The following is a 24,207-nucleotide window of genomic DNA, read 5'->3' as shown; positions in this document are numbered from 1 at the left end:
CCACCACCCCCACCACCCTTGCACAAATAGAATATCGTTTACAACTGGATTTGACCCACCCCCTTGAAGGCGATTCATCCTTACAAACAACCCGTTCATTTCTCATCCAATACTGGGGACCGGTGCTAGGCTCTGTAATACAACCCCGTCGATTCCTTGGCCCCTGAGTTACTTTTAAATGTTTTAAATTCATAAAAAGATATACTTCAGAAGTATTTTTAGAGAGGAAATATAAGCAAGAGATACCAAATTCTGAATGAAAAGACGTTTTTTGGACTCAACAAGAGCATCCAAGATCTCGATTGAGACCTCAATTCCACCACAACACTACCTTTCATGATTGTAAAACTTAGATAGTTTTAAGAAGTTTTAATCTCTAAATCTCCTCCGAAATCCTTGCTTTTCATGTTTTTGCCCCGGGGGTCATCGGATTCGGTCTGCCGGTTTTGCGGACTTCTGTCGATCTGAGAGTCAGGGAGCCTGGCGAGCCGCTGAGCCGGGGCGGCCCCGGCCCGATCATCGGATCGCCGGCCCGGACCCGGTCACGTGACAGGCCGGCCTTCTTTACTCAACTTGAGTCAAAGTTAAGTTAAAGCTTTGAATCAGTACGAAGGGGACCTTACTGACGGGAGTCGGGCGGCGCCGGCGGCCGGGCCGCGCTGGAACGGCGCCCGTACGGCGCCGGACTCCGGAGCGGCTCCCGGCCTCCGACTCGATCACCGTGGCACTGAGTCGATCTGAGAGCGGCGGCTGAGGCTCCGACTCTCGGCCCCGCCGCGGCCGCCCGGCCCGGCGCCGCCGAGCCAAATTTGGAACGGCCCGGAGAACCGTGAACGGCCCGGCGTACCGTGATCGGATTCAGGCTGTCAGTACGGTATACTATGATAGGCTACGGTAGTACTAGGCTATCATCATGATCGGACTCCGGGCCGGGGCCGGGCCAACTTTTATTTGGCTGAACGGCCGGGGGCCGGAGAACGCCGGGTACCGTGACTGTCCGGCGATCGGGCCTGAGTACCGTGACCGTACGGTATAGGCTATCATCGGATACTGCGGCCGTAGCCTCAGCCTGAGACCTTCGGTTCAAACCGTGCGGCTGTGCAGCGGCAGTGACTCAGTCTGATCCGATCAGTGAGCGGTCACTGCGGCTGCCAGGAGCATTTTGAGGGCCTCGGATCCGGCGTCACTGTTGAGCGCCCGGCGCGCCGGGCGTCACGTGGCCGTGATCGGACTGCGCCAGTGATCGGACTCCGCCGGGCACGGTGGCAGCCTCGGGCGCCGCCCGCCGGCGGGCGCACGGCGCACGGCGTGACTCGCCGGAGTCGGACGGTGCCGATCCGATGGCGGACATTCTGGGGTCAAACCGCGTTGGTCTTTATTAACGCAAAAGAGGAATGCGTATGCTGTTCTCATAGGATACCGGTGGTAGTGTACCCCATGTTTTTTGAGGGGTGTTGCTCGGTAATATCAGTGGTAGGGGTGCTTCAAATTTTGAACTGGCGTGTCCATTTGTTTTAACGGCAATGAATTGTTTATTCGAATCCGTGGTACAAACAGTTGTACTGAGTAACGGTTCATAACTGCTAATTTGTACTATCTAAAACAATTTTGATGACCCACCCTATCAATGAGGGTGGGGAAACGCTCCCATCATTCCCATCGTCTAATCGCACTCCGAGCCGTCATGCTGAGCCGCCGGGCGAGCACAGCAGCAAGGTCAGCGAGCTGCCACCATGAGCACAGGTGAAGAACCGCCAAGTAAGAACATGATCGCAAGGTACCATTGGCATCAAGAATCCAGCACATATTCTGACATGGTGATCTTGTAGAAGTGGATCAAGGCTGCATGAGTTCGTCATCCTACATTTCCAACGACTAAGTCAATCGTATCATCAATTTCTCTTCAAGACTTCTGGGCTCTCAGAGTAATGTACTTTATCTGAAAAGTGAACTGAATAAGATAATCTGTAAGATAATGACGAGTCCGCTTAATTAAGGTGCAATCACATCTCACTTGACTCCCTCCTCGGCACGGCAAATCTTCTGTACGCTTCGATACATCGTTGCTTCACATCATCAGAACAACTTTGATGACTTCTGCTTCTTTGAAATATGCCAATTACTTGACTCTCACGACGCTCTTGTTGATTCTTCCCTCCTCTCTTCAAACTCTCCTCATTCAGGTTATTTGCATGTTTGCATATTTGCTGAAATACATCAACTTTGCTTGGCTTCCCTAATGGTGGAGCTTTTGACGTCCAATTAAGCCTCAGATCATATCAGGGATCAAGACTCAAGCTTGTAAGCTGGCATGCAAGAATCCATTGTGCGTTGCAACCAGACTGACATTAATGTAGAATCAAGGTTGGAGGTGATATCTGATTTGACATTTATTATTCATTCGAAGCGTTTATCTCAGGATGTCGAACTATCAGCAAATTGACACGGACTCCCAGACAATGATAATGACAACCACAATGTCATATGGAACTTCTCCAACTGCGCGCACAACAGAATGGAAGCACATGCTGTAGGTGCACTGCCATCCAACACCGTGCGGTTGAGTTTGCTGTCTTGAAGAGGTTTCAATCTTGTTTGTCACAAAGAGGCAAGGCTTTGAGCATGTGGACATGGATATATACAAGACTATGCATCTTCACAAAGTGTTTTGAAGTCATGCAACAAGAGATGCATCATTCAAAGGCGGAGAAGTTCAAACATGATCTGAACAAGTCATGTGGCACAGTGAAGCATCTCTCATAAATATGATATTCCATCCAGCACATAAAGATGAAAGTCTGCATGGAATAAAGCTCTTGGACTTTTGCAATACGCTTCAGCTACAAGCATGCAGAATCTAGTTCTCAACATCGCCAGGCTTTTGCTACCTGTGCACAACGATTAGAAAATGAACAATCCACAGAAGAACTCCATACCTGTGTGATGGAACGAGTTCATTTGCACCTTCTCCTCTCACAAAATACTTGAGAGTCTCTTCATGCTCGTGTGTGTTCGTGGTTTACTCGTCCCCTTCCATGGATGCGTTCAAAAATATGATCCAGACTTTGAAACAGATTATGGCATAATAACATTTTCACCAACCGACGCAGAGGGTTTGACGAAGAGAGATGTTGATGAGAGTCACCTGCTGCGAGTCACTGCAACTTGGGCTAACATGCTCGCACAAAACTCAAACACTGAAGACAAGGATCCGCAGAGAAGAGCTTCGCGACATGAGAGAAGAATGGCGAGGGAAGACGCACTGGGGTAGTGGGTGATGGCGTGTAGAATTAAAACATTTTAGAAGGTACCAGGAAACGATAAGCTAAACATCCAAAATCACTTTTAATCACAGTTTTGAACATGGTTTGAATTTCAACAGTACAGAATTTCAACCTGCGCGAATCACACGCCGTGTACCCCCATTTTCCCATGCACCACCCCCTTGAAAATATGGGACGAGAACCAACGCGGTTTGACCCCAGAATGGGAATGATTTTGAGTCGCCGGACGCCGCGACTCACTGACTCGGAGCCCGGCCCAGGCTCCGGGAGTCCGGCGTGACTCAGTCCGATCAGTGAGCCAGTACGGTCCTCACGGCGACCGTCAGCGTCGCGCGGCAAGGCTCAGGCTTGACAGTGCCGCAGTCACTGCAGCCGGGCGGCCCCAGCCAGTGGCGTTGACTCGGGCAAACACGGTGGGCCGGGCCGCCGGCCACTCACCTGAAGAAGGCCAACCTGTCCACTATTTTTTTTTGGGCTTTATCAGAGGGTAGGGGTTATGGCTGTACGGGTGATTTTGATCTTGAACTGCACGGTACTTGGATCTATTTCGAGTTATTGGATTCGGGTGGGTCTTGAAAAAAAACCTAGAATGCAATATGTACACTTGCAAAATAGGTGTGTTTTGCCTGCAGAGGCGGATCATTCTGATTTTTTTTAACTGCGGATTCATAGCGAGTTAGTTTTGGATAAATCGGGCTAGAAACAAAGAATAAGAAGCATTCTGTGCTCGTTTCCTAGCGCATTTCAAACATGTTGTACGAGTGATGAGCATTGGTTTTTTTATGTATTCAAACAATCACATGACCCCCTACCCCCGAACCCCACTCAAGCTGGCATGATCCACCCCCACCCCCTCTAATCGAAAATTTGAATTTAGGTAGGGGTGATCAAGGGCACTTTTGTACGTGCTCCATGTTAGAAAATTTCCCATGGGTGGGTACATGAATGTGACTACCGGTCAACTTCACTACCCCTTCTTTTGGAAGGCCACCCCCACCCCTTCTTGTGGTACCCCTTTTTGGCCGCCACCCACCCTGAAAAAAACTAACAGACGGTCAGTATCTTTGGTTAACTTGAGAAAAAATAATTCAAAGATTAGTTGGTATTCCAGTAGAATTTCAGGATCCAATATGTTGTCTATCAGTACCTGCATGTTTGAATTTGTTTTTTTTAATTTATTGGCAGTTACACCCCTCCTGCCTCCCTTGGCCCCTACCTCTACCTCCTCTTCTTCCGCGGCGAGTGGGACCCACCCCGCTGATCCATCCTCCTCTTGGCGCCCACCCCCTCATCGTTCCTCCACCCCACAAAGCGTCTCTACACTTTCCTGGACGCTACCCCTACCTCATCCTCCTCCGCACCCCTCTGTGCTCCTTTCCCGCACTCTCTGCCTCCTCCTGTTAGCAGCAGCGGGTTCGTTTGTGCGTTCCTTCGTTTTGTTGCTCCCTGCGCGACTCTGTTTCGGGTAGGACATCAACTTTGTTTCTGAGCAGTACATTTCTACAATGCAGGAGATTCAAGCTATGCTCTCCCAGCGACGCAGTTCCTCCGAGAACCAGTTTCGCTTCCCATTCGCCATGGATTCTGGCGACAATGTTGGACATCATGGCCCTGTTGATGTCCATACTCTTGCCGGCCTTCAGGGAGGTGGAGACGTGATCCAATTGACTTGTAAGATCGTGGATCCTGAGATGAACGGAGGCATGCGTTACAAGGCCTGGACTCATCACCGCGAAGTTGTGCTCCAGCGTTTGAATGGCTGGCAGCTTGTTGCAAGTGGTCCTGACTTCGCCACCTTCAATGTTCCTCGCGCCATTGTTGAGGCTGCTGCTACCGAGCGCCAAGCCAAGATCCCCAAGGAGGAGCGTCGGTACTGGGGAGACAAGAGTGACTTCTGTCGTTGCCTTGAGACCGTTCTTAACGAGCTTGAGCCCAAAGCAACCAGCGCCCCCTCTCCATCGTCATACCTTCTCTTCTGCCAAGACAAGAGGCAGGAGCACAAGGAAGCAGGCCACACTACCCCTCTTGACGTCAAGGATCTTGGAGCTATGTGGAAAGCGCTCAGTGAGGAGGAAAGAAAGCCTTGGACCGAGAAAGCAGAGCAACTGAAGGCCAGCGGTGCTACCATGGGAATCCCTGGACGCAAGAGAAGCAAGCTCAAGGGATCGATGGGTGGCAACTCTGCTCCTATTCAGCCCCTCCCTCCTGCAGTGCAGGCTGTCTGCTCTGAGAATGGCCTGGACAACTTGGACGTGCTTGTCCGTCTGATTGAGGGCAAGCAGCCAATGGAGCTCATGATGTATGAGCGCAGACTTCGTGTCATCATGAACAGGTTGCATGAGCTTCAGTTCCAGATCTCCACATCTATGCCAGCGAAGAAGCGCCAGAAGGTGGGACATCACTCGAGAGGGATCATGTCCATCAACGCTCTTGGCCATCCAATGGGCCGATAAATTCATAATTCGTGAAATCCTTGTGTGCGTGCCTGCATTCAGCTTGTATTGAGAACTGGTTGCAAAATGGCTTTTGATGTAACTTTAAACTCTAAACAAACGAGTCTTGCAATAGCTCTGTGTCTGTTCCCTCTAGTCTTCATTCGCTCCACTTGAGCTGTGGAGCTCCTTCATCACCATTTTGTTCCTGGGAAGTGTCACATTCTCTCGTAAGTACATATTAGAAGAGTAGACCTTGTAGATCTTTTTCAGCTCGTCAAGCTTTGGCTTAACAGTTTGCTGCAAGTTGTTGTGATCATGAACTGTTGGACTAGAAATGCATACAACTAACCCTGTCTTCCTCGTCTTCGAGCCTGTCGATGTAAACAACTCCTACACGGTGTTAGAGGTTTCTCTTACTGAAAAAGAAAACACACCTTCGAGATGATCGTACTCGTGCTGGAAGACGCGGGCAGTCCACCCAGTAAACTGAAGGCTGGTCAAACCAACGACATTTCACTAAGATACAAATTTCTTGCCTTCTTCTTGATCGTTTTCCCTTTCAGATCCTGGGCCTCTATTTTGATCCACTTGTGTCTCCGAACCTTTCTGCATGTTAGAATACAAGCAACATTGAATCAAATCCTCATCACCTTTCCTTGCATTCCAGGAAATGAAAGACAAGCTTCGGTCTATTCCAAACACAACGTCATGTAAAAACAAGGATGGTTGGATGAAAAAACCTCAACGTCTGTCCCCTCTGACATCTCGACAATCTTTGGATTGATCAGAGCTATTTCCTACCACAGACAGTCACTTGCATCATGAATTGATGACAAATCAAAACCTGAAGCCACTTCTTTTTGTCCCCTTCAGGGTTGAAAACCATGATGCGCTTGTTGATACCGACCTGCTCTCTTAGTGAGTAGATCTCATCTCCATCAACTCTACAAACTTGCCTGAGGGGCTGCAAGTCCAACTCCACGTGAGGCATACATGACAAGAAACATTTCTTTGATGGTCTGCAATTGAGATCACGACAGGCCAACTTGGCCATAGTCACATAACCTTGCGAAGGTTATCATCGAACTCTGTCACCTCCTCGTCTGGTGCCCTCAGCTGATGCAGGTCAGAGGAGGGTCGACAGAGGCGAGCAGCACCTTAGGATGAGGATACTTGAGGACCCTCAGGTCTGTCCCCTCGATCTCCCCGGGATCGACCTCTTCCTCCTGCAACCGCACACTTCAGTTTCGCATGGCCTCAACATCGTACCGTCACCATGGGTTCTGCAGGTGCACTTGCACTGGCCTGGTCGCTCATGAATCTGCTGGTGGATGGGAAGGAGGACCGGGGCTGATTTCAACACCGTCATTCCATCTCACGGCCTCCCTTTCGATGCAACCTGGAAGTGTGAATTTCTTGCGCTGCACATGACAGGGGTGTATGAGAGCCGCACCAGGAGCATGAGGAAATCAGTATGTAAGGATAGAAGAGAGACGCATGCTGGGGTACTGACATCCTTGGGTTGAACATGGAGCTGCTGGACGCACTCCTTGCTAGGAGGGACTTGGCGAACCTCCCATCAATTCGCCTGGTGACCATGGTGCTGGAGTTTGATGTGAGCGAGCATACATGGAGATGGAAGATGAGATGTCAAGTAGTAGATCATCAGTGCACAGAGTGCCATCTCGAGATGATGTCTTTGAGATTGAAACATTCCCTCCTCTCTCTCTCTCTCTCGCTGCATGTCAAGAATGTACATTCAACCTCTTTGGTTTCTCAGCGAGTTGGGAGGCCCAAACGCTCCATTTGACATGTTTGCATTCGATCCAAGCACGGGAAACCATCCACATTATGCAAACGCTGGACCTGGCCTCACTACCCACCACTACTCGAAAGACTCGAACCGCAAACCAGGTCGGGGCGTGTGGTGTTTGGAGCAGAGGGAGAGCAAGACAAGGTCGGGCGAACTAACATGCGGGCAGCACGAAGACAGGTGAAAGATTCTCCCCATCGTCTTACCTCATGAAGCCTGTACATCGCAAAGGCATCAGGACTGCCAGGGTTATCGGCAGGGTCGCGTGCATTACGACAAACAAGCCTACTGGAGTTCCAGAGGCCTCGAGGTTTTCAGTGAACCCGGCAGGCCGTGAGGGCCGGGTCGGCCCGGGTGATCATGGGGCTGTCCGTTACGCTTCAGTTTCATTCGGCTATTTCGGGGGAGCAATGGCTGCGCCTGAGATCGGGGGATATGGTTCGATGAAGAAGGTGATGGAGGAGGTGCAAGGAGAAGAGGGAGAAAATTCTTGATTATGTTGAAACAATGAAGTAGAGAGAGATCAGGAATGTGATGGTGTGTTTTACCGATGATAAGGTAAGGGGAAAGCAAACCTTGGCGCTCCAGACCTGTGCTATGTTGCTTCTTTGTGGGGCGTCAGGGAAGCAATAAGTTGGATGATCGGATGATTGTTGATGATATGAATATTGTTGATTGAACTATCTCTTGCAAATTCTCGTGTAGGACTTAGGAAATGTTTCTCGTGTGACGGGTTGTTCTGTCGGGTGTAACACGCGATCGGTTTTCAGGTCAAAGGAATGGCACAAAAGAAGAAAATGCTTTCTGCCACTCTCGCAGCCCTGTCTTGCTTGGCACTCGGCATAGTGCTGATTTCGGGATGGGCCAGTAGGAATCATCAGCACAAGTCGGTCTTGATGACCATTCCTTCACGCAACCAGAAGCTGGTGAATGTGTGCGACCTCTACGGTTGCCATACCGTCCTGGTATCCAGCCAGCAGGTCAGTTGCCTGCAAAGTTCTTTCAATTGCTCCATTGTGTCTCCTGACAACTTTGCTTGCAGCAGCAAGCTCTCAGAGCCGAGCACGAGGAGAGGCTGCGAGCGAGGAAGGAGGCTTATGCCATGATGATCAACAGAGCCCATCAGAACTCCCAAACGTCAGCCCATCTTGAGCAGATGGCGATGAAGGAGCCTTCCGTGAAGTCTCAAGTGCAGCATCAGCAACACACACCAGAGATCAAGCACGCCGACGCGTCTCCTCCAAAGTCCTTTGTGAGGTCCGTCGACCACCCGGCACCGGTCCAACCGCACAGTGTGCACCCACCAGTTGAAATTGCACAACATCAGATGGAGGCGAGTAGCCCCCATGGAGTCTCAGCCAGTCATCTTGTGAAAGAATCTTTGTCGAAGACTTCAGCAGCTCCGCATGCTGCAAGTGCTGTGGCCGGCATCCAGTCCAAGTCAGCGCTGTCCCACATGAGCCCCCGCACAGCATCTCAAGTTAAGAAGGCTCTTGACGGAACTCAACCTCCAAAGAGCACTGTAACTGAGGCTCCCCAGCATCCGCTCCTGGTAAACAAGATCAAGTCTGTTGACACCAGCGACTGATCGTCGCACAGGCACGCGTCGTCCATCCTGCTGTCGCTGAAGTGACGGAATTTAAGCCCTGCTTGCTGAGTTCTGATGCATTGCAGGTCAAGGAGCTGCCTCCTCAACCAGCTGTGAAGAAGATTCTTAGGCCACAAGCCAGTGCAGGAGCAGAATCGATGCATGTTGTGAATGAAGCTGAGCAAGAGAAGAAGGCCAAGTCGAAGCGAGCATTGATCCGCAAGGTACTTGATTTCTCGCTGGCATATTTCGATGACTTACAGGGCCTACAGGCTCTGAACTCTCAAGGGACTCTGAAGTCGTTTGGTCTCTTCTCAGATGACAGGCTGTCAGCCAAGAAATCGGAGGGCCAGATGTAACTTGCGACTTTCGTTCCGAATGCTGCTTACGCCTTCATGGCAGGCCATTCTTTGAGCAAGAGTTTTCTGACTCCGGCAGCAAGAAGGTATCGTCACTCTATTCTCACCGACTCTGATCCCACTCCTCACGATGTTTAGGTCACCAAGCTTGCGCAACCTCAGCTCGCCCAAAAGGTTTCTCGACCGGCGCATGAAAATCTTGGCTCGATCATCGACGTGAGATTATTCAAACTTATCACTCAATGGTAGACAGCTGAGGGTTGTGTAGTCGGGCTTCGCGGACAAGACCTTCAAGAAGGGATCAGTCCAGTCTGAGCAGCCACTCTTTGACAGATTCGTTGGCATGAAGGCTCCTCTCATTGCTGACAGTCATGCGGTCAAGCTGGCAGCAGCACGGAGGTTGAGCGAGAAGCATGCCAGCCTTGAGCATGCAGGCAAGCCGAGCAGAGGAGAGAGCGCCCTCCGCTCTTTGGATGTGAGGGCATAAAACCTCTTCTTTTCCGTTCCGCTGAATCTGGTTTCTTGTGCCTGCAGACTGATATTGGGTTCCATGACCGCAAAGTACGTGCGCAGGACTCAAATGTTCCATTATTCTCCTTCTTTGAATGAATGTAACTTACATGTTCGCACCTTTCGTGCTTCAACTTTCCGCTGCTTCTTGCACGCTCTTTCCATTCATCTACCTTTTATTCAGTGTCAAGCAATGTAGAGATGTTCCTGCTTGGCCAGAATTGTCTGAAAACCCATCAAGGTCAGTATTTACGAATACCGCTCATTTACTCTTGCCGTCGGCTTCGTTTGAGGCTTCCCCGTCATTTCAGTGTGAAACTTTGAGACATTGTCTCTAATGTTAACTAGCGTTTGCGCCCTTGTCTCTGTGCCTCTGCTCAGGCTTCTTGGCCTTTTCAATGTGACAGGGCGTCAAATTTGATGACAAGTGACAAACTACTATCAAACCAGTACCATGGCATTTGTTGTTGTTTATTCAAATGTAAAACATGTATCACAGATTAAGTTTTTCGAATGTCGATATTACCATCATTTGCGTTGCTTTCAAGTCAAATCGCTCGGAGGGGTATAGAGGAGAGTCTCCTTATCGTGAAAGATGTCCCATGACGTGCATTAAAGACTCTTCTAGCAACTCTTCGATACTAGTCTCTGTCCAGTAAGGTTTTCTGTACGAGGAAAGGCTATCATCATCCGTGGGTTCTCGTTCGGGCATCGGCGAGCCATTGGATTCTCCCTTGTTCCTTCTTGCTGTGCACTGACTTCTTCGGTTGTACGGCCATTTTCTGATACCCATACGACGGCAAGCGGATTTTAGGGAGGAAAGAGAGATCCCGAGAGTTTCAGCAGCTTCGGTTTGGGTGAGGTGAAAGAGAGACCTAACTGAAGACAAGTCGAGATTGATGGGGTCCACTGGCGAGTAGGTCGAAGGCTTTCCGCGGGGTCGGGGGCAAACTTTGACTCGAAGAGGCTGCGCGTCGAGCTGATAAGTAGCGGCAGAAAGGAGTTGTCGGAGAGAGCTCATGGTGATTGGCTGATGCAGGTGATAGACCAGGGCGGGGCAACACAAACAAACGCTGAAGGATGGGGGCGCGATGAAGGACGAGCAGCCGATTGGGAAAACGTCGGAGGAGCTTGCAGAGCAGTTGCAAAGGTGTGGATTGTTAAAACACATTTGTAAACTGTTCCGGTCAAAACAGGGCTAGGGGTTATTAGACTCTTATGTTCCTGAGGGGTCCAGAGCGCTTTACATCCTTATCATAGTCTCTTTGCTATAAAAGTGTGAGACATGAGGTATTTTGATTGCATGCTCAAATCCCGGTAAAACTGTAGGGCCAAACCCTGGGGTGGGTGACTTTTCATACCTCATAACACAACGATTGGAAATTCTTGTCCCCACGAGCCCCTACCCCACCCCCTAAGTTCCTATTCTTTTGGGGTGAGCACAAAGTCACGGTTGCACGGTTTGACGGTTTGGTGACTTAAAACAAGTTTTAGTTCAAACGTTAAACCAGTCTTAGATATTCTGACATGCAGTAAACGCACCAGACTCTGCGGCAAGGTAGTAAAAAGGTCAGCGGCATCGTGATCTGTATCTACCGGTTTTACGGAGCCCGTTTTGTCTGTCGGAGGACCGGAAACTTCCGGTGCCACGGAGTGCGGTTCCGGCGGCCCGGACAGGCTCAGTCCAAGCTGCCGGCCGGGCGCGGCCGGGCCGGTAACTTTCAGTCACACATGGGAATATTATTCTTTTTCCCGTCGGTAATGCTGGTCAAGGGCGCAATGCTCGCGTTCTCGTCTCCATATGGCGGGACGATATCAGGCTGCAGGAGCTTTTCCAGCCTTTCTGCAGCATCACCTTCCCGTCTTGCTCATCCTCCTTCGACATCGCCCCTCTGTTCTCGCTTCACTCCTTCCCTGAGCAGGCATCCACTCAGGCATCGATCTATTACAAGTCTACGCGCAGGGGAGGTGCTGGGCTGGGAGGGGACGGGGATTCTCCTCTACACGGATCTGCAGTATTCCCTTGTACTTAACTCTGTGCTTGCCCTGCTCTTGCTGGCCACGGGCAAGTACAGGTCGTTCCTGACCTCCTCGGGACTCCTCAGTGCCTGGTTGTTGGGCGTGATCCTGTGGGGGTCCTTGGGGTTTGCCGGCTGGTCCACCTGTGTGGTGTACCTAATCGCAGGGTCGCTGGTGACAAAGGTCAAGATGGCTGAGAAAGAGAAGAAGGGTATCGCTGGTGATGGTAGAGCAGCGCGTTCCCTCGTTTGATCGCTGTGACAGAGAGCCGCGGGGGAGCGCGAGGCCCTGAGAACGTCTGGGGATCAGCGGCCACTGCTGCTTTCTGTGCGATGATGGCAACGTACTCGCTTCAGGACACTGGTCTCTTCAGGGTTTGAGTGCTAGGGAGACGCTGCCATGTGGCTGATCTTTCTCCTAGATCGGGTTCGTTGCCTCTCTAGCTACCAAGCTCTCCGACACCTTCGCCTCTGAGCTCGGGAAGGCCTATGGCAAGAAAACCTTCCTCATCACCTCCATGAAGCCCGTGAGTCTGAATCTTCCGCATGATCGAGGAGGATGAAAATCTCCGCAGGTCCCTGCAGGGACGGAAGGAGCCGTGAGTGTAGAGGGCACCCTCGCAGGTTGGAACCTTGTCGTTCTCCCTTGGGATCGTCATGGGGAGTGACTAGAGCACAGGAGTTGTTGGGAGCCTTGTGATTGCAGTCTGGGCTGTCATGACGAACGTGATGCTCGCCTCCGAGATCCCCGTTGTCATGATCGCAGCGTTTGTGGCGACGACATGTGAATCGGTGATCGGAGCCACGGTGCAGGATAAATACAAATGGCTCACAAATGAGGTCATGAAGAACATCCATGGTTCACTGTTCTAACATATTGTACAGGCGGTGAACGCGATCAACACAAGCATCGGAGCTGCAGTTGGCATCTTGCTGTTCAACATGTACCATTGAACCAGCAACAGTACGGCCAGCTCCAAAGAGATCGCCATGTTGTCGCTTGTTCAAATTCGGGTTTTATTACTCAGTAAGAAATTAGCGCGATCAATCATCTGATCGACTACAACACTGGGAGAGAATCGCTTGACCATGTCTTGTCTTGCTCGCTTGCCCTTCGCCGCCCTGTCCTTAGCATTCGCAAATACATGTCGTAGCGTTGATACAAGTTGATCAAAGTCTGGCTCTGCGTACATGTGGCTGTGTCGCTCTACCATCGAGTAGCCGATAGGATACGAATTACTCTCCGTGAGATACTCAGTGGGCCCGCTAAAGTTGGTAACGATGACCGGGAGCTCCATAGCCATGGCCTCCACAATCGGAAGGCCCCAGCCTTCTCCTCTCGTCGGGAGCACCATCACATCACTCGAAGCATACAGGTCCCTCATCTCTGCCCTCGACAAGGCTCCTTCTTGGATCGTTGGTCCTCCCTGCAGGAACTCGATCCTAGCAAGCTCGTCGAGCTGAGAAGGGATGCTGGTATCCTCGCCCTTGTGCTCCCTCCAGTACTTGACACGGTTCGGCGACTCCATCTTGGCGTACTGGGTTACCCTAGCATGCATCTCGGTGAGCCCTCCTTCCCACGATGGGATGTAGCTCCTTATCTTCAAGACAACTTTGTCTTGCGGGGTGAATGCAGACCAGTAGGCGTCCAACAGTACATCCCATCCCTTGCGATGCTCCCACTTGAAGACTGAAAGCAGGACCAGATCATCGGAATGCCGCTCCTGCTTCTTAGCGAGTGCAGGATCAAAGAATTCAGTGTCTACTGCCTCAGGACTTGCAGCCAGAAAGTGTCAGCAACAACAAGCACTTTTCCTTTCAGAAAGTTTCTCACATTGCCATCAGCTTGTCCTCGGGGATTCCAGCATTCTTAAAGGCCTCGACATGCCATTTAGAGGGAACCCAGAGCTCGTCCACCCTTTGAGCACACCGAACCCAAGAGTGGTCAAGCGTCCAAGACTCCGTCATGGTTCGTCCAATGAAGACGTCTGGTTTCTGAAGAGGCAAGTACTGACGAACACATGAACAGTCAGGGTGTTGAAGAACGAGGGAAAATCAAAGTTTTCATCTCTACCTTCGACCATGCACAAGGTTCTGAATGTTCAATAACAATGGTCTTGGCATTTGGCTGTTTCCCACTTTTGAGGGCATCCATTTTACGATGAGTTTCCTGCTCACAAGCGCAGGTCAAGAGCACTGCATCGAATGAGAAATCCCCGAACCTTTATGGCTGTTGACTCCTTCTCAGACAAGATCGACAAGAAGTCCTCGTGACATTCGCCGCTGTCCAAGGCGAAGAAATCGATTTTCTCTGCAGCAACGTTCAAGATTCAGAGGAGGGTTTGCACGAGGAGGTGATACCGCGGAAAAGCGGGAGATAACCAAGAAGCTCGACGAAGAACCCGGAGAAATCGCACCCGACAGGAAGCCTCCATATCCATATGAGCTGACTCCTTGCGCAGACTACCCATCTACGATTCAGCACCGAAAACATCGCAAGTATCTTCGAGCAAGTTTATTCACCTGACTCCTTTTCTTCATTTCCTGCAGGACACATATCACGTCAGCTGCAATGAAGGTCGTCATCAACGTTGGTACCTTTTGTTGGCAACCCCAGCTCGTTCCTCATATACAGGACGACAAAAAATCCCACCCACATAAACAAACAGTATATTATAAGAAGCCGGATCATCGCCTTTTGTCGGGTTCCTTCTGGTTTTGCTTCAGTTGCTCATCTGCCATTCAGCTGCTAGTGAGATCCAGAGATGAACATCGAGATTGAAAACAAAAGTCCTAGCTGCCTCTTTTCCACATAAGTGCCATTCAGGCGCATCTGCTCAAAGGAGCTCATCGGGACGGATCTTTTAATTAAGATCCATGGCAACTTTCACTTCACCTTGCCATACATGACATGCCTTTCACGCGTGGCAATGGGTTGCTGCCTTACCTTCGATCTCTCTCCGCTGCTCTCCCCTGAGCCTTCGCTGCTGCTGCCATCCAGCGATACATAAGGTAACGAGCCCCAATTTAAAACCTTGTACATCAACATCGTTTTAAATCTTATGCCTGCGAGAAAAAATTACTACATATAAAGGACGGTGTACGGCGATCTTTACTTATGTTGTGGTACAAACCAACAAAAGTAGTTTTAAAGGCGACATACTCGTGCAGGGATTCGTCTCCTTGGGAGCGTGACCGGTCACGAGTCACCTCGGCCAGTGTGACTCGGGCGCCGCGCGCACGGGCCCCCCAGCTGATCACGTTACCTGTTGAGTAAACTTTTCAGTGAGCCGGGATAACCAGAATGAGGGAGAGGGAGGGAAGAGGAGGAGGAGGAGGAGGAGGAGGAGGAGGAGGAGGAGGAGGAGCTTCAGCTAAGGATCTATCTCTTGTCAAGCTGGTCACAACAAGACTCCTCTGCATCGTCGGCTCTCTCTCTGTCACCGCAGCTTCGCCGGCTGGATCATGTCGCGGCAGCCGCCTTCAAGACAGCTCGGCTTTCATGCGCCCATGTCAGTCAGCCATCACAACTTTTGAAGGCTTCTTTGTTTTGAGATCTGGACGGCATCAGTCAGCATGCTTGCGAAAACTTCCACTGAACTGCCTGCCACATCGTCAAGGCTCGTCATGTTTTCGGCCGATGAACATTTTCTTATTCATGTCTCAAGTCAGCAACGAGAAAATATCCCACAACTTCAGTATGAGTTTCTTTTACGGCAAGGTGGTCCTATGAAAGCTTATCTTTGACTTCAGATATGCACGTGCTCCCTCTGGATCCTATGGACAGGTATGCTCCGATAGCTAGATCCTGATTTGCTGCTCACCGTTCACGGGAAGGGCTTCTATGCTCGCAGTTAGCCATTGCAGAGCGCTTGCCTTCGAAGGGAAGGTAGACTCCTGACTGTGCGTACCAGCACTGGATCACCCTGCTTTCTCTTCTCCAGGAGATTTCAGCTCGACCCAACGATCTTATCGCCTCCAGGTTCGAGAGGCTGGAGATCCTCAAGGCTAGGATAGGTACCGGTCTCTTCCAGTCTGTTGAAGAGGATGATGGCTGGGGTGGTAGGCAAGGGGGCTGAATGCCTCTTAGTCCAGCTACAGGGACCCTTCCCGCTCCAAGTCCTTGAGCGACTAGGTTCACTCTTAGAGCCTCCGGCTAGCTTGGCGCCGTAGCAAGCTGCGACTAACACGTTCACAGTGAAATTCGACGACCTTTGCTCTGCGGAGGACAAGGAGGCAGCGCGGACGATCTTTGGAAGTGCGTGTACCTCTAGGCGTTCAGTGTTGGAGGCGCTGACGACCTGCCAGCAGAGTCGGACGAGGAGGCTGCACGTCAATGGGAGGTGCTTGACACGCTCTGGTTGCCTGCCTCTGATGTTTTTTCTCCTCCTGCTCTCTTCTCCTCGTCGACTTGTCCTGACCTCGGTCTCCCGACTGTACTGGCGGGGACAACACACTCCTGGGGCACTTCAGTCGACTACAGCAGGGAGGAAGTTGATCATAGGGGCTGTGGATCTGTCTCAGCATGAGTTCGAGATGAGGTAGCGGCGGGAGAAGGTGGAACCAAAGGAAGTCACTTGCTTTTAGTTCTCTTGCTCGCCTCCAGTTCGGCGAGTCTTCATGCTACATCGCGGTCTGACCACAGCAGTGGGACGGGCACGGGATGCTGACGACGAGGCAGGACATGGCAGTTCACCCCGCCTTTCACGGTCTCGGCGTTGGAGATTTTCTACTCAAAGAGGCGGTGAGCTGCTGCCTAGTGATGGGAGAGGGGGAGAGGGAGGGGGGACAGGGAATCATGCTCGCGCAGGTGAAACGAGCGGGGGAAAAGTATGGAACGAGAGTTTTCCTGCATGTGGACGAGAAGAATGAAAGAGCTATCCGCCTGTACTATCATGACGTTTTCTTCCATCCTCGTCCCCCCCCACGGCTTTGCTCCTGCTCCTGCTCCTGCTCCTGCTCCTGCTCCTGCTCCTGCTCCTGCTCCTGCTCCTGCTCCTGCTCCTGCTCCTGCTCCTGCTCCTGCTCCTGCTCCTGCTCCTGCTCCTGCTCCTGCTCCTGCTCCTGCTCCTGCTCCTGCTCCTGCTCCTGCTCCTGCTCCTGCTCCTGCTCCTGCTCCTGCTGATTCTCCCCCTTCCCCTTGCGGCTACTTCGTGAGTAATACTCAAGTCAGATACGAGAGGAACGGGTTTTGCCAAGTCGCTAACTGTGAAGCAGCGAGGTTGATGATGCGAGCACGTGTAGCTGCTAACTTGGCGTCCTTAGGGACTTTTATCAGGCCCTCCAGCTAGACTCTAGCCCGTCGAAAAACCTTTTCCTTTGCAAGGGGTGCCTTTGACACCCTCGGCAATGCCTGGAGATGATGGGCATCATCAGTTAGGCATTGTCAACCACGTCGGTTCACGCGCCTTGTCCAGCAGGTTCAGGCCCCGCAAACTTCTGCTTGAAGGCGTCCTGCAGCCCTTGGAGCAGTTTGTTGCTCTGAGAGGAGAAGAAGCTCGCCAAGCTCGACGCCCTCGCTCTCCTCCTCTCTCCCAGCTCGATGCCATGGGTCAAAGCCTTGTTCTCCTCCTCCAGATCTCGTGTGATCGCCTTCCTAAGGCGTGTCTGCAGCGATCGGGCCAGCTGGAATCGAGCAGAGCGTTTGAGGCCCTTGAACGTCAGAGCCTCTTGCTCCCCTTGCCGTGTTCCTCCTTTGGCGATCTCCTCCTTTTCGGCCTCTGTCTCTTTCCCCTCCGCCAGCTCCTCTGCCGCATCCTCCTGCCGCAGCTTCTGGTTGAACTTTGACAGAGGGCCGGACGACAGATCCTGCGCCACTTCCTGTTCGAGGAACTTCCGCTGTTCCCGCAAGAGCTTGGCGAGGAGGCTCTTCTGCGCTGCGCCTGACGCTGTTCGGAGCCTTGGTAGATCTCTGGTGGGAGTCTCCGTTCCTCTGTTACTCCCTAGTGAAGGGTCGAGGGATGAAGAGCTTGCAGGCTTCTGGAGGGGAAGGACTCAAAGGAAGAACAAGCAGCACAGGAAGGAAACGAATGAGAGAAGGCAGAGCAAAGTCACGGTCACGATAAGGATGAGGGTAAGATAAGATACAGTGAAATAAACCACCTTGCTGCCTTTCACCAGGGCTGACACCTTGACATGCTAATGCACTTCAATGCGAGTCATGGTGCAGAAGAATTTACCTCATGCTCCTCTTGTTCATTTCCTTCCTTCCCCATCGCATCCGACAGTTTCTGTGCCTTCTCCTCCTCCTCCGTCGACCTGCTCGCCCCAGCCCCGTCAGCAGACACCTCCCTCTCTCGCCCCTCCCTCCTCTCACCTGGCGTCCAACCTCGCCTCTCGCTCTTTCTCCCTCCTCTGCTGCTCCTTCTCAACCTGCTCCCCGTCTGTCACCTCTATCGCCCCCCTCTCCCCTCCCTGACTCACCTGCTTCGCGTATGCGTCCTCTCGCCGGAACATCCTCAGCTCCCGCCCCTCTGCCTCCTTCATCTCCTTCCTCCTCGTGTCTGCCCTCGCCTGCTTCTCTCGCAGTCTCTCTGCTGCCTCCTCGCGCTGCTTGCGGATCGCCGTCTCTCGGATCGACTCTGCGACCTCTTCCTTGTGCCGGGCCAGCTCGTACGCGAGCGTCTCTCGCTCCTCCTGTCTGTCTAGCTTCCGTTTCTCCTCATGCTCCTGCTGGCGAACTCGCTCACGTAGTCCGTCCTCCCCTCGTTGCCTTCCTCGTTGTCCGCTCGTGACCTGCAGGGCTCCGGTCAACTAGCTCTCCTCCTTCCGCTCCCATCCCGCAGCCCTATCGTCCCTCGCTCGTTCACACACAACCTTGAGTTTGCCTTGCTCTTCCATCGCACCCGACACCATCGCATCCGACAGTTTCTGTGCCTTCTCCTCCTCCTCCGTCGACCTGCTCGCCCCAGCCCCGTCAGCAGACACCTCCCTCTCTCGCCCCTCCCTCCTCTCACCTGGCGTCCAACCTCGCCTCTCGCTCTTTCTCCCTCCTCTGCTGCTCCTTCTCAACCTGCTCCCCGTCTGTCACCTCTATCGCCCCCCTCTCCCCTTCCTGACTCACCTGCTTCGCGTATGCGTCCTCTCGCCGGAACATCCTCAGCTCCCGCCCCTCTGCCTCCTTCATCTCCTTCCTCCTCGTGTCTGCCCTCGCCTGCTTCTCTCGCAGTCTCTCTGCTGCCTCCTCGCGCTGCTTGCGGATCGCCGTCTCTCGGATCGACTCTGCGACCTCTTCCTTGTGCCGGGCCAGCTCGTACGCGAGCGTCTCCTGCTTCTTGTAATGTTTTCTTTCTTTCTCCTCAGCAAACTGCTCGTCTTTCAATTTCTCTTGGAACAATCTCTCCTTGATCTTCACGTCTTCCATCTCTCTCACTCGTTGCTCCTTGGCTCTTTTAATTTCCTCCTTCTCCCTCCTCATTTCTCTTTTGAGGGAGTCTTGAAACGAAGCTTCAGCATCCTCTCTCACAGACGAGCGGCGCTCTGACTCATCCTGGTATGGAAAGACCATCAATAGCTGTCAATCGCCTCACAACAAAGGCACCTCAGACTGCAACGTGTCATCAGATAGCACTCTCTCCCTTTCCATCTGCTTTTCCTTCTGCTTCTCTTCTTCATCCTACATGTCCAAGGATCATCACAAGGCAGCAGCCACGAACCTTGCACGCTCACCTCTCTTATTTTCTCTCGATAAAATCTTTCCTGACCTTGGCTGACTAACGGCGGCTGAGATTTCAGACGGCTCTTCCTCGCTGTGCTATGTTCATGTGGGAGCGAGCTCTGAGGGAGAACACGAGTCTGTGAGGGTCAGCCTCCAGCGTTCAACCTCTCTTCATACCTGAACCGTCCGAGTTCGGATCGCACCCTGATCCCTCCTGTTCGTTGAACGCTCTTGCCGTGTAGTCGCGTGCTCGATAGCAGGATGCGGTGATGTTTGTTTCTTGTCTTGTCCTCCCCCAAATGCATCCGAGAAATAACCTTGGACGTCCTCCACAAGCCCCGCGACTTTCTTTTCCGATGTCTTCAGCGCATGTTTGAAGGACTGCACCAGCGACTCATAGCCAGCCTTGGACCCGTAGATTACGGAGTTGGGCAGCTTTACAATGGTCTCTCTTCCCTTCCTCTCGCCATGGTGCTCAGACATGCTGGGCTGAGGTGAAGCCGACAGGTCGGGGGAGAAGGTTCGAGAGGAGCCTTTCCAGGGTTTAATCGGCGTGTTGGTAGCGTGGGCGATCATTTCTCTCATCTGCTCCATCATCTCATCGACACTTGGCAGCTTCTTCTTGCTCTTGCCTACAACATTAACGACGTGCGAGTCCTCGAAGAACTCGTCCAGAGCAAACCTACCCCCGCCAGTTGTGCCCCCGCTCCTTGAGTTGCAAGTGAGCATGGAGAGCCATGTTGCCAACAGGAGCAGCCCTCCTGCTGCTGTATAAGAGACCCTCTGAGACCTCATCGTATAAACCAGCTAGTTCGCCGCCAAGTGCGTCACAGCATCAGTCAAGTGTCGGCTACATGCATCAGACTAAGCCATGCCGGCCTTGGGCTCAGCTACTCGGCTAGTACCCTGTCAGTGTGGCATCCTCCGAGCCAGCCTCTCCCTCCTCCGGCCCTCAGCCAGTGCGATGCCGCAAAGTTTGACGTAGGTTATTTCTGGAGTCATGTGCCGGGCTCTCAGTCATATATATGGCTTGATAACCCTCAGTGCCCGGCGCCGGCGCCGGCCGCCCCGGCCCCGGCCCCGGGCTGCCCGGCGCCGCCGGGGGGCTGAGGGTGGCACGGTTTCGGTCTTTTTTCAAGTTTGCAGTGCCGGGTCACAGTCACAGTATTCAACTTGAATGGAATCACTTCGAGACTCTTACCGCCGTACACTGTCTGTGCGCAGTTGATATTGGATCATCGGATCTTCTGGAAGGTCACCTTTTGCCAGTTTCCAATCGGATGATCCCCGTAGCAGCCGCCGTGCCGGAGGCAGGCCGCTGACACAACTTAGGCCTGTCACTGCCGACTACGGTCACAGTCCGCCGGTCCGCGGCGCCCGACGTACCGTACTACCGGGCCGTCTGCCGCTGTGTGCCGTACCGTACCGTAGTACCGTACCGTCAGTCACTGAGTCAGGCCCTGAGGTACTCACCTGCCCGGCGGTTCAACTTCCCAACTTGGCAAGGGCCCGGTGCGGATTGGAATGACTCAGGCCCTGCGAGGCTCAGCTCACTGCCATGAACTTCGGAACCGTTTCCGGCGAACGCCGGAACTTCGGAATCTGACTGAGATGAATGTGGGGATGAGGGCCTCTATGGGGCTATCATCTATTAGCTACGAGGAAAGTAGCATGCGCGATGAAGCTGTGACGGAGGAGAGGGTTAGAACGTGATCATGGGGGACAATGAGCGGAATGAACTGAACCATGGAGGAGAGTGAAGAGGAGGCTGAACTAGGCCGATGGCTGATCGCAATGACGCTCTGCTGCTCTCCTCAAGCTGAGTTCCACTCTCAGAGCCTTGAATCAGTCGTGCAGTGTTTGCTCACAGAGTTTGATCGGGATGTGTTTGTGTTTTATCTGGAAGATAGGCTGCATCATATTGATACATGACGTGTGATCTTCTAGATGAACTCTCGAACCGGCTTGTGGCAGCTGACCAAGCTTACCATCCAATATTGTGACACCTCGGTACGTCTCTTTATGAACACAACTTTTCTCTGTTCCGAAACATAATGAATCTCCAGTATCACTCTCGTGGTGCACGCGAATTTGTAGAGAAGTTTGTTCCAACATTGAAGGAGAAGTACTCTCAGATAGAGTTTGTTGTCACGGTATTAGATCTGATTTCTCATTCCGTTTCTAACGGCAACATATCAGCAAAAGAAAGGGCGTCCAGCATGCATGGAAGGGTGAAGCTTCTCATTCAATTGCCACTGCATTGATCTGTTGCTGCTCAGATTCTATCGCAACGGGAGAAACAAGCCAGTTGGTCTGCACAAACAAGATGCCGAGTGGATCAATGAACGTTGTATGCTGCTGCTACATCAATGGGGAGGGAAGAACATCACACACAGTGGGAAGCGTGTGAGGTAGGGAGAGGAGAGCGATGGAAAAGAATCCTCTAAAGCGACTACAGGTCGGAAACACCGAGCGTTCAAGGCATGTGGACTCCTTTCCTCAACAGAGAGTGATGGACGTCAACACGCCTGCAGCAAGCTTGAGGAAAAATACGGAAACGATGATTGTGAATTCATAAAAACATGATTGGCAAATCTACAAGCGGGACAACGTACGAATTGCACGTCTTGCTTTCGAAACGCCTACTATATACAGTGATTGAGCAACAAAGAGTTCAGATGTCCTTGTTGAAGGTCTCTACCGACATTGGAGACCTGCGAGTCTCTGTTAAGTTCCACGGCCACAGTCCATGTCAAACTCACTTGTACGTTCCGAACATCATATCCCACCACATGAACAAATGCCCAAAGTTGAAGATGAAGCACTGAATGTTTCGTCACTCACACTTCATCCCCGTGAACTTGTACCTTGTGGTGCACATGGTGGTCACCCGCGGTTCCGAAGCCGATCTTACGGAAAAGAGGATCCCAAGGGTGCGAAACTTCGCTGCAATATCTTGTCACATGACAACTCAAACAGCAGAGTCTCAAACCTGTGCAGGAGCGTCAGCCAGGAGGCGTAGATGGTTCCGAACGCCATGTACGACCAGACGTTGCAGTGCACGATCTAGAAGACAAGTAGCAAAGTCAGACCCGCACGTAAGATCCATGTCAACGTTTGTTGCTACCTGAGCAGTGAGAAACAAGGGAAGTAGAATCATGAAGATTGTGTCGCAGATCGACCCATTGAACGCATCGAACATCTGAAGGCGAGCTAGTTCAGAATTGCAGCGCCAGTTGCAAGCCACGTCACCTTGGGGTTGAGAAAGCGATGGTGCGGCTTGTGGCTCATCCTGTAGATCCAGGGAGAAAGTTTGTGCTCCTGCCTCACATCAGTTCATGTCGCTCAGGACGGCACGAGCTCACTCCAAGATGCATGACCGTCTGGAAGAAGTCGTTGATGACCAGCTGCGGACAGTCAGTGAGTGAGGGGGAGGGGGGGGAAGCAAGAGGAAGAAGAGGAAGGCGATCACCTGTGCAAACACATGGACTGGGTTTACCGTCCCTTCGGCAGAGTAGTAAGACTTGGGCATCAGTCTGAACATCCAGGTGCCGGACAAGTAGAGGGAGAGGAGCACAAATCCTTCAGGCTGCGCGAGATGCCCCATCATGTCTGAGAGGAAGGAAGATTCCGGCATGACAGCTTTCTGGATGCGAGAGCAGTTGCTGCGGAGATGAAAGAAATGGTACAAGATGACTACAACTTGCCCACATGCTACAGCAAAGATCCCAGTGAGCAGAGCAGGGCGGTTTGTGAGTGGCCACCCAGGGTCAGGCCATGAGCTGTCTCCATACACGTATGCGCTGTACGATGGAGACGAAGCAGCGGATTCGTTCCATGCAGCTTCCATGTTGCTAAAACCTGAAAATGCAGATGGTGACAAACCTATCATTTTCATCGCATGTCATTGCTATCCTCATTATTGTTACCAATGATCTCTTCTAGTCAGCTCATGTAAAATAATCTTCCTATCATCATATTCAAATCATCGAGGGAGAACCGATCGGAAGCTCTCCTCATTCATTCTCCTCCAATGCAAGTTCTTGCTCACTCAGATGTCCTTCTTCCTCCCGCATCATCATCAACAGTTAGCACTCTACCATGGTGAACGACGTTGCTGGCACTGTCTTACATCTCCTCTCTGCTCCCGCTCCTCTCTTGCCCCTTGTCCCTCCCCGCCTCCCTCCTCTTCCTCTTCCCCTGCCTCCCGCGTCCCTTGCTCAAGGGCTGCCATTTCCCCCGGCCCATCCTCGCGCTTTGAACGTTCGGGTCTGACAGCTACGTTTCCACCTCAGAGTCATAAAATTGACTGATATTTATTGAGTAAACAATATTGGAATGCACGTGAAATGCATTGGCAAGGGGGCAGCAAGGGAATGGAGGAAGAGAGGGAGGAAGGGAGGGAGGGAGAGAGGGAGGGGGGGGGAGGAGGTGGGAGGGAGGGAGGAGAGGGGGGGTGAGAGGGTGCGAGCAACGTCGGAGAGCGTGGTGAAGAGATAAATGCGGAAGGTGGAGGGAGAGGAAGGTGAGCATGAGCGTGAGT

The 24,207-nt window shown here is 52.1% G+C and overlaps 10 protein-coding genes across 10 annotated transcripts; 5 read left to right on the top strand and 5 right to left on the bottom strand.

The window, feature by feature from the left end:
- Window positions 1–4,789: 4,789 nt before the first annotated feature.
- GUITHDRAFT_151161 (hypothetical protein) lies at window positions 4,790–5,288 on the top strand (the record flags this gene model as incomplete). The annotated part of the gene is made up of 1 exon (XM_005837396.1): window positions 4,790–5,288. A coding segment is annotated over one exon (499 nt), but the record flags the coding sequence as incomplete, so codon positions are not given.
- A 759-nt stretch (window positions 5,289–6,047) lies between these two features.
- Window positions 6,048–6,912, bottom strand: GUITHDRAFT_66830 (hypothetical protein; the record flags this gene model as incomplete). Its single annotated transcript, XM_005837395.1, has 9 exons — window positions 6,048–6,109; window positions 6,154–6,212; window positions 6,245–6,321; window positions 6,370–6,408; window positions 6,460–6,516; window positions 6,564–6,631; window positions 6,672–6,738; window positions 6,785–6,835; window positions 6,877–6,912. Coding segments are annotated over 9 exons (516 nt in total), but the record flags the coding sequence as incomplete, so codon positions are not given.
- Window positions 6,913–8,364: 1,452 nt separating this feature from the next.
- On the top strand, window positions 8,365–10,104 carry GUITHDRAFT_151159 (hypothetical protein; the record flags this gene model as incomplete). Its single annotated transcript, XM_005837394.1, has 9 exons — window positions 8,365–8,512; window positions 8,575–9,084; window positions 9,132–9,161; window positions 9,207–9,344; window positions 9,393–9,475; window positions 9,523–9,565; window positions 9,618–9,695; window positions 9,748–9,954; window positions 10,014–10,104. Coding segments are annotated over exons 1-9 (1,244 nt in total), but the record flags the coding sequence as incomplete, so codon positions are not given.
- A 341-nt stretch (window positions 10,105–10,445) lies between these two features.
- Window positions 10,446–11,123, bottom strand: GUITHDRAFT_151158 (hypothetical protein). Its single transcript, XM_005837393.1, has one exon. It carries the CDS (start codon window positions 11,008–11,010, stop codon window positions 10,573–10,575), a length of 438 nt encoding a protein of 145 aa, XP_005837450.1. The 5' UTR covers window positions 11,011–11,123; the 3' UTR covers window positions 10,446–10,572.
- A 597-nt stretch (window positions 11,124–11,720) lies between these two features.
- On the top strand, window positions 11,721–12,961 carry GUITHDRAFT_157284 (hypothetical protein; the record flags this gene model as incomplete). Its single annotated transcript, XM_005837392.1, has 7 exons — window positions 11,721–11,747; window positions 12,006–12,228; window positions 12,273–12,382; window positions 12,430–12,534; window positions 12,583–12,631; window positions 12,687–12,847; window positions 12,893–12,961. The coding sequence occupies 7 exons, from the start codon at window positions 11,721–11,723 to the stop codon at window positions 12,959–12,961; spliced, it is 744 nt and encodes a 247-aa protein (XP_005837449.1).
- A 50-nt stretch (window positions 12,962–13,011) lies between these two features.
- On the bottom strand, window positions 13,012–13,987 carry GUITHDRAFT_67024 (hypothetical protein; the record flags this gene model as incomplete). The annotated part of the gene is made up of 3 exons (XM_005837391.1): window positions 13,012–13,434; window positions 13,519–13,783; window positions 13,842–13,987. Coding segments are annotated over 3 exons (834 nt in total), but the record flags the coding sequence as incomplete, so codon positions are not given.
- Window positions 13,988–15,762: 1,775 nt separating this feature from the next.
- Window positions 15,763–16,755, top strand: GUITHDRAFT_103702 (hypothetical protein; the record flags this gene model as incomplete). Its single annotated transcript, XM_005837390.1, has 6 exons — window positions 15,763–15,794; window positions 15,845–15,896; window positions 15,952–16,024; window positions 16,206–16,265; window positions 16,319–16,367; window positions 16,689–16,755. The coding sequence occupies 6 exons, from the start codon at window positions 15,763–15,765 to the stop codon at window positions 16,753–16,755; spliced, it is 333 nt and encodes a 110-aa protein (XP_005837447.1).
- A 652-nt stretch (window positions 16,756–17,407) lies between these two features.
- GUITHDRAFT_103701 (hypothetical protein) lies at window positions 17,408–20,393 on the bottom strand (the record flags this gene model as incomplete). The annotated part of the gene is made up of 12 exons (XM_005837389.1): window positions 17,408–17,986; window positions 18,110–18,145; window positions 18,187–18,265; window positions 18,324–18,379; window positions 18,431–18,643; window positions 18,697–18,742; window positions 18,819–18,905; window positions 18,964–19,019; window positions 19,071–19,496; window positions 19,548–19,622; window positions 19,676–19,801; window positions 19,842–20,393. The coding sequence occupies 12 exons, from the start codon at window positions 20,391–20,393 to the stop codon at window positions 17,408–17,410; spliced, it is 2,331 nt and encodes a 776-aa protein (XP_005837446.1).
- A 1,218-nt stretch (window positions 20,394–21,611) lies between these two features.
- On the top strand, window positions 21,612–22,177 carry GUITHDRAFT_103700 (hypothetical protein; the record flags this gene model as incomplete). Its single annotated transcript, XM_005837388.1, has 5 exons — window positions 21,612–21,674; window positions 21,731–21,817; window positions 21,864–21,895; window positions 21,944–22,075; window positions 22,123–22,177. The coding sequence occupies 5 exons, from the start codon at window positions 21,612–21,614 to the stop codon at window positions 22,175–22,177; spliced, it is 369 nt and encodes a 122-aa protein (XP_005837445.1).
- A 245-nt stretch (window positions 22,178–22,422) lies between these two features.
- Window positions 22,423–23,514, bottom strand: GUITHDRAFT_66839 (sterol desaturase; the record flags this gene model as incomplete). Its single annotated transcript, XM_005837387.1, has 7 exons — window positions 22,423–22,488; window positions 22,532–22,610; window positions 22,657–22,730; window positions 22,792–22,866; window positions 22,917–22,985; window positions 23,030–23,071; window positions 23,137–23,514. 7 exons carry the CDS (start codon window positions 23,512–23,514, stop codon window positions 22,423–22,425), a joined length of 783 nt encoding a protein of 260 aa, XP_005837444.1.
- Between the last annotated feature and the right edge of the window lie 693 nt (window positions 23,515–24,207).

Source organism: Guillardia theta (genome assembly GCF_000315625.1).
Source record: "Guillardia theta CCMP2712 unplaced genomic scaffold GUITHscaffold_14, whole genome shotgun sequence".
Lineage (NCBI taxonomy): Eukaryota > Cryptophyceae > Pyrenomonadales > Geminigeraceae > Guillardia > Guillardia theta.
This window is presented reverse-complemented; position numbering and strand designations above follow the sequence as displayed.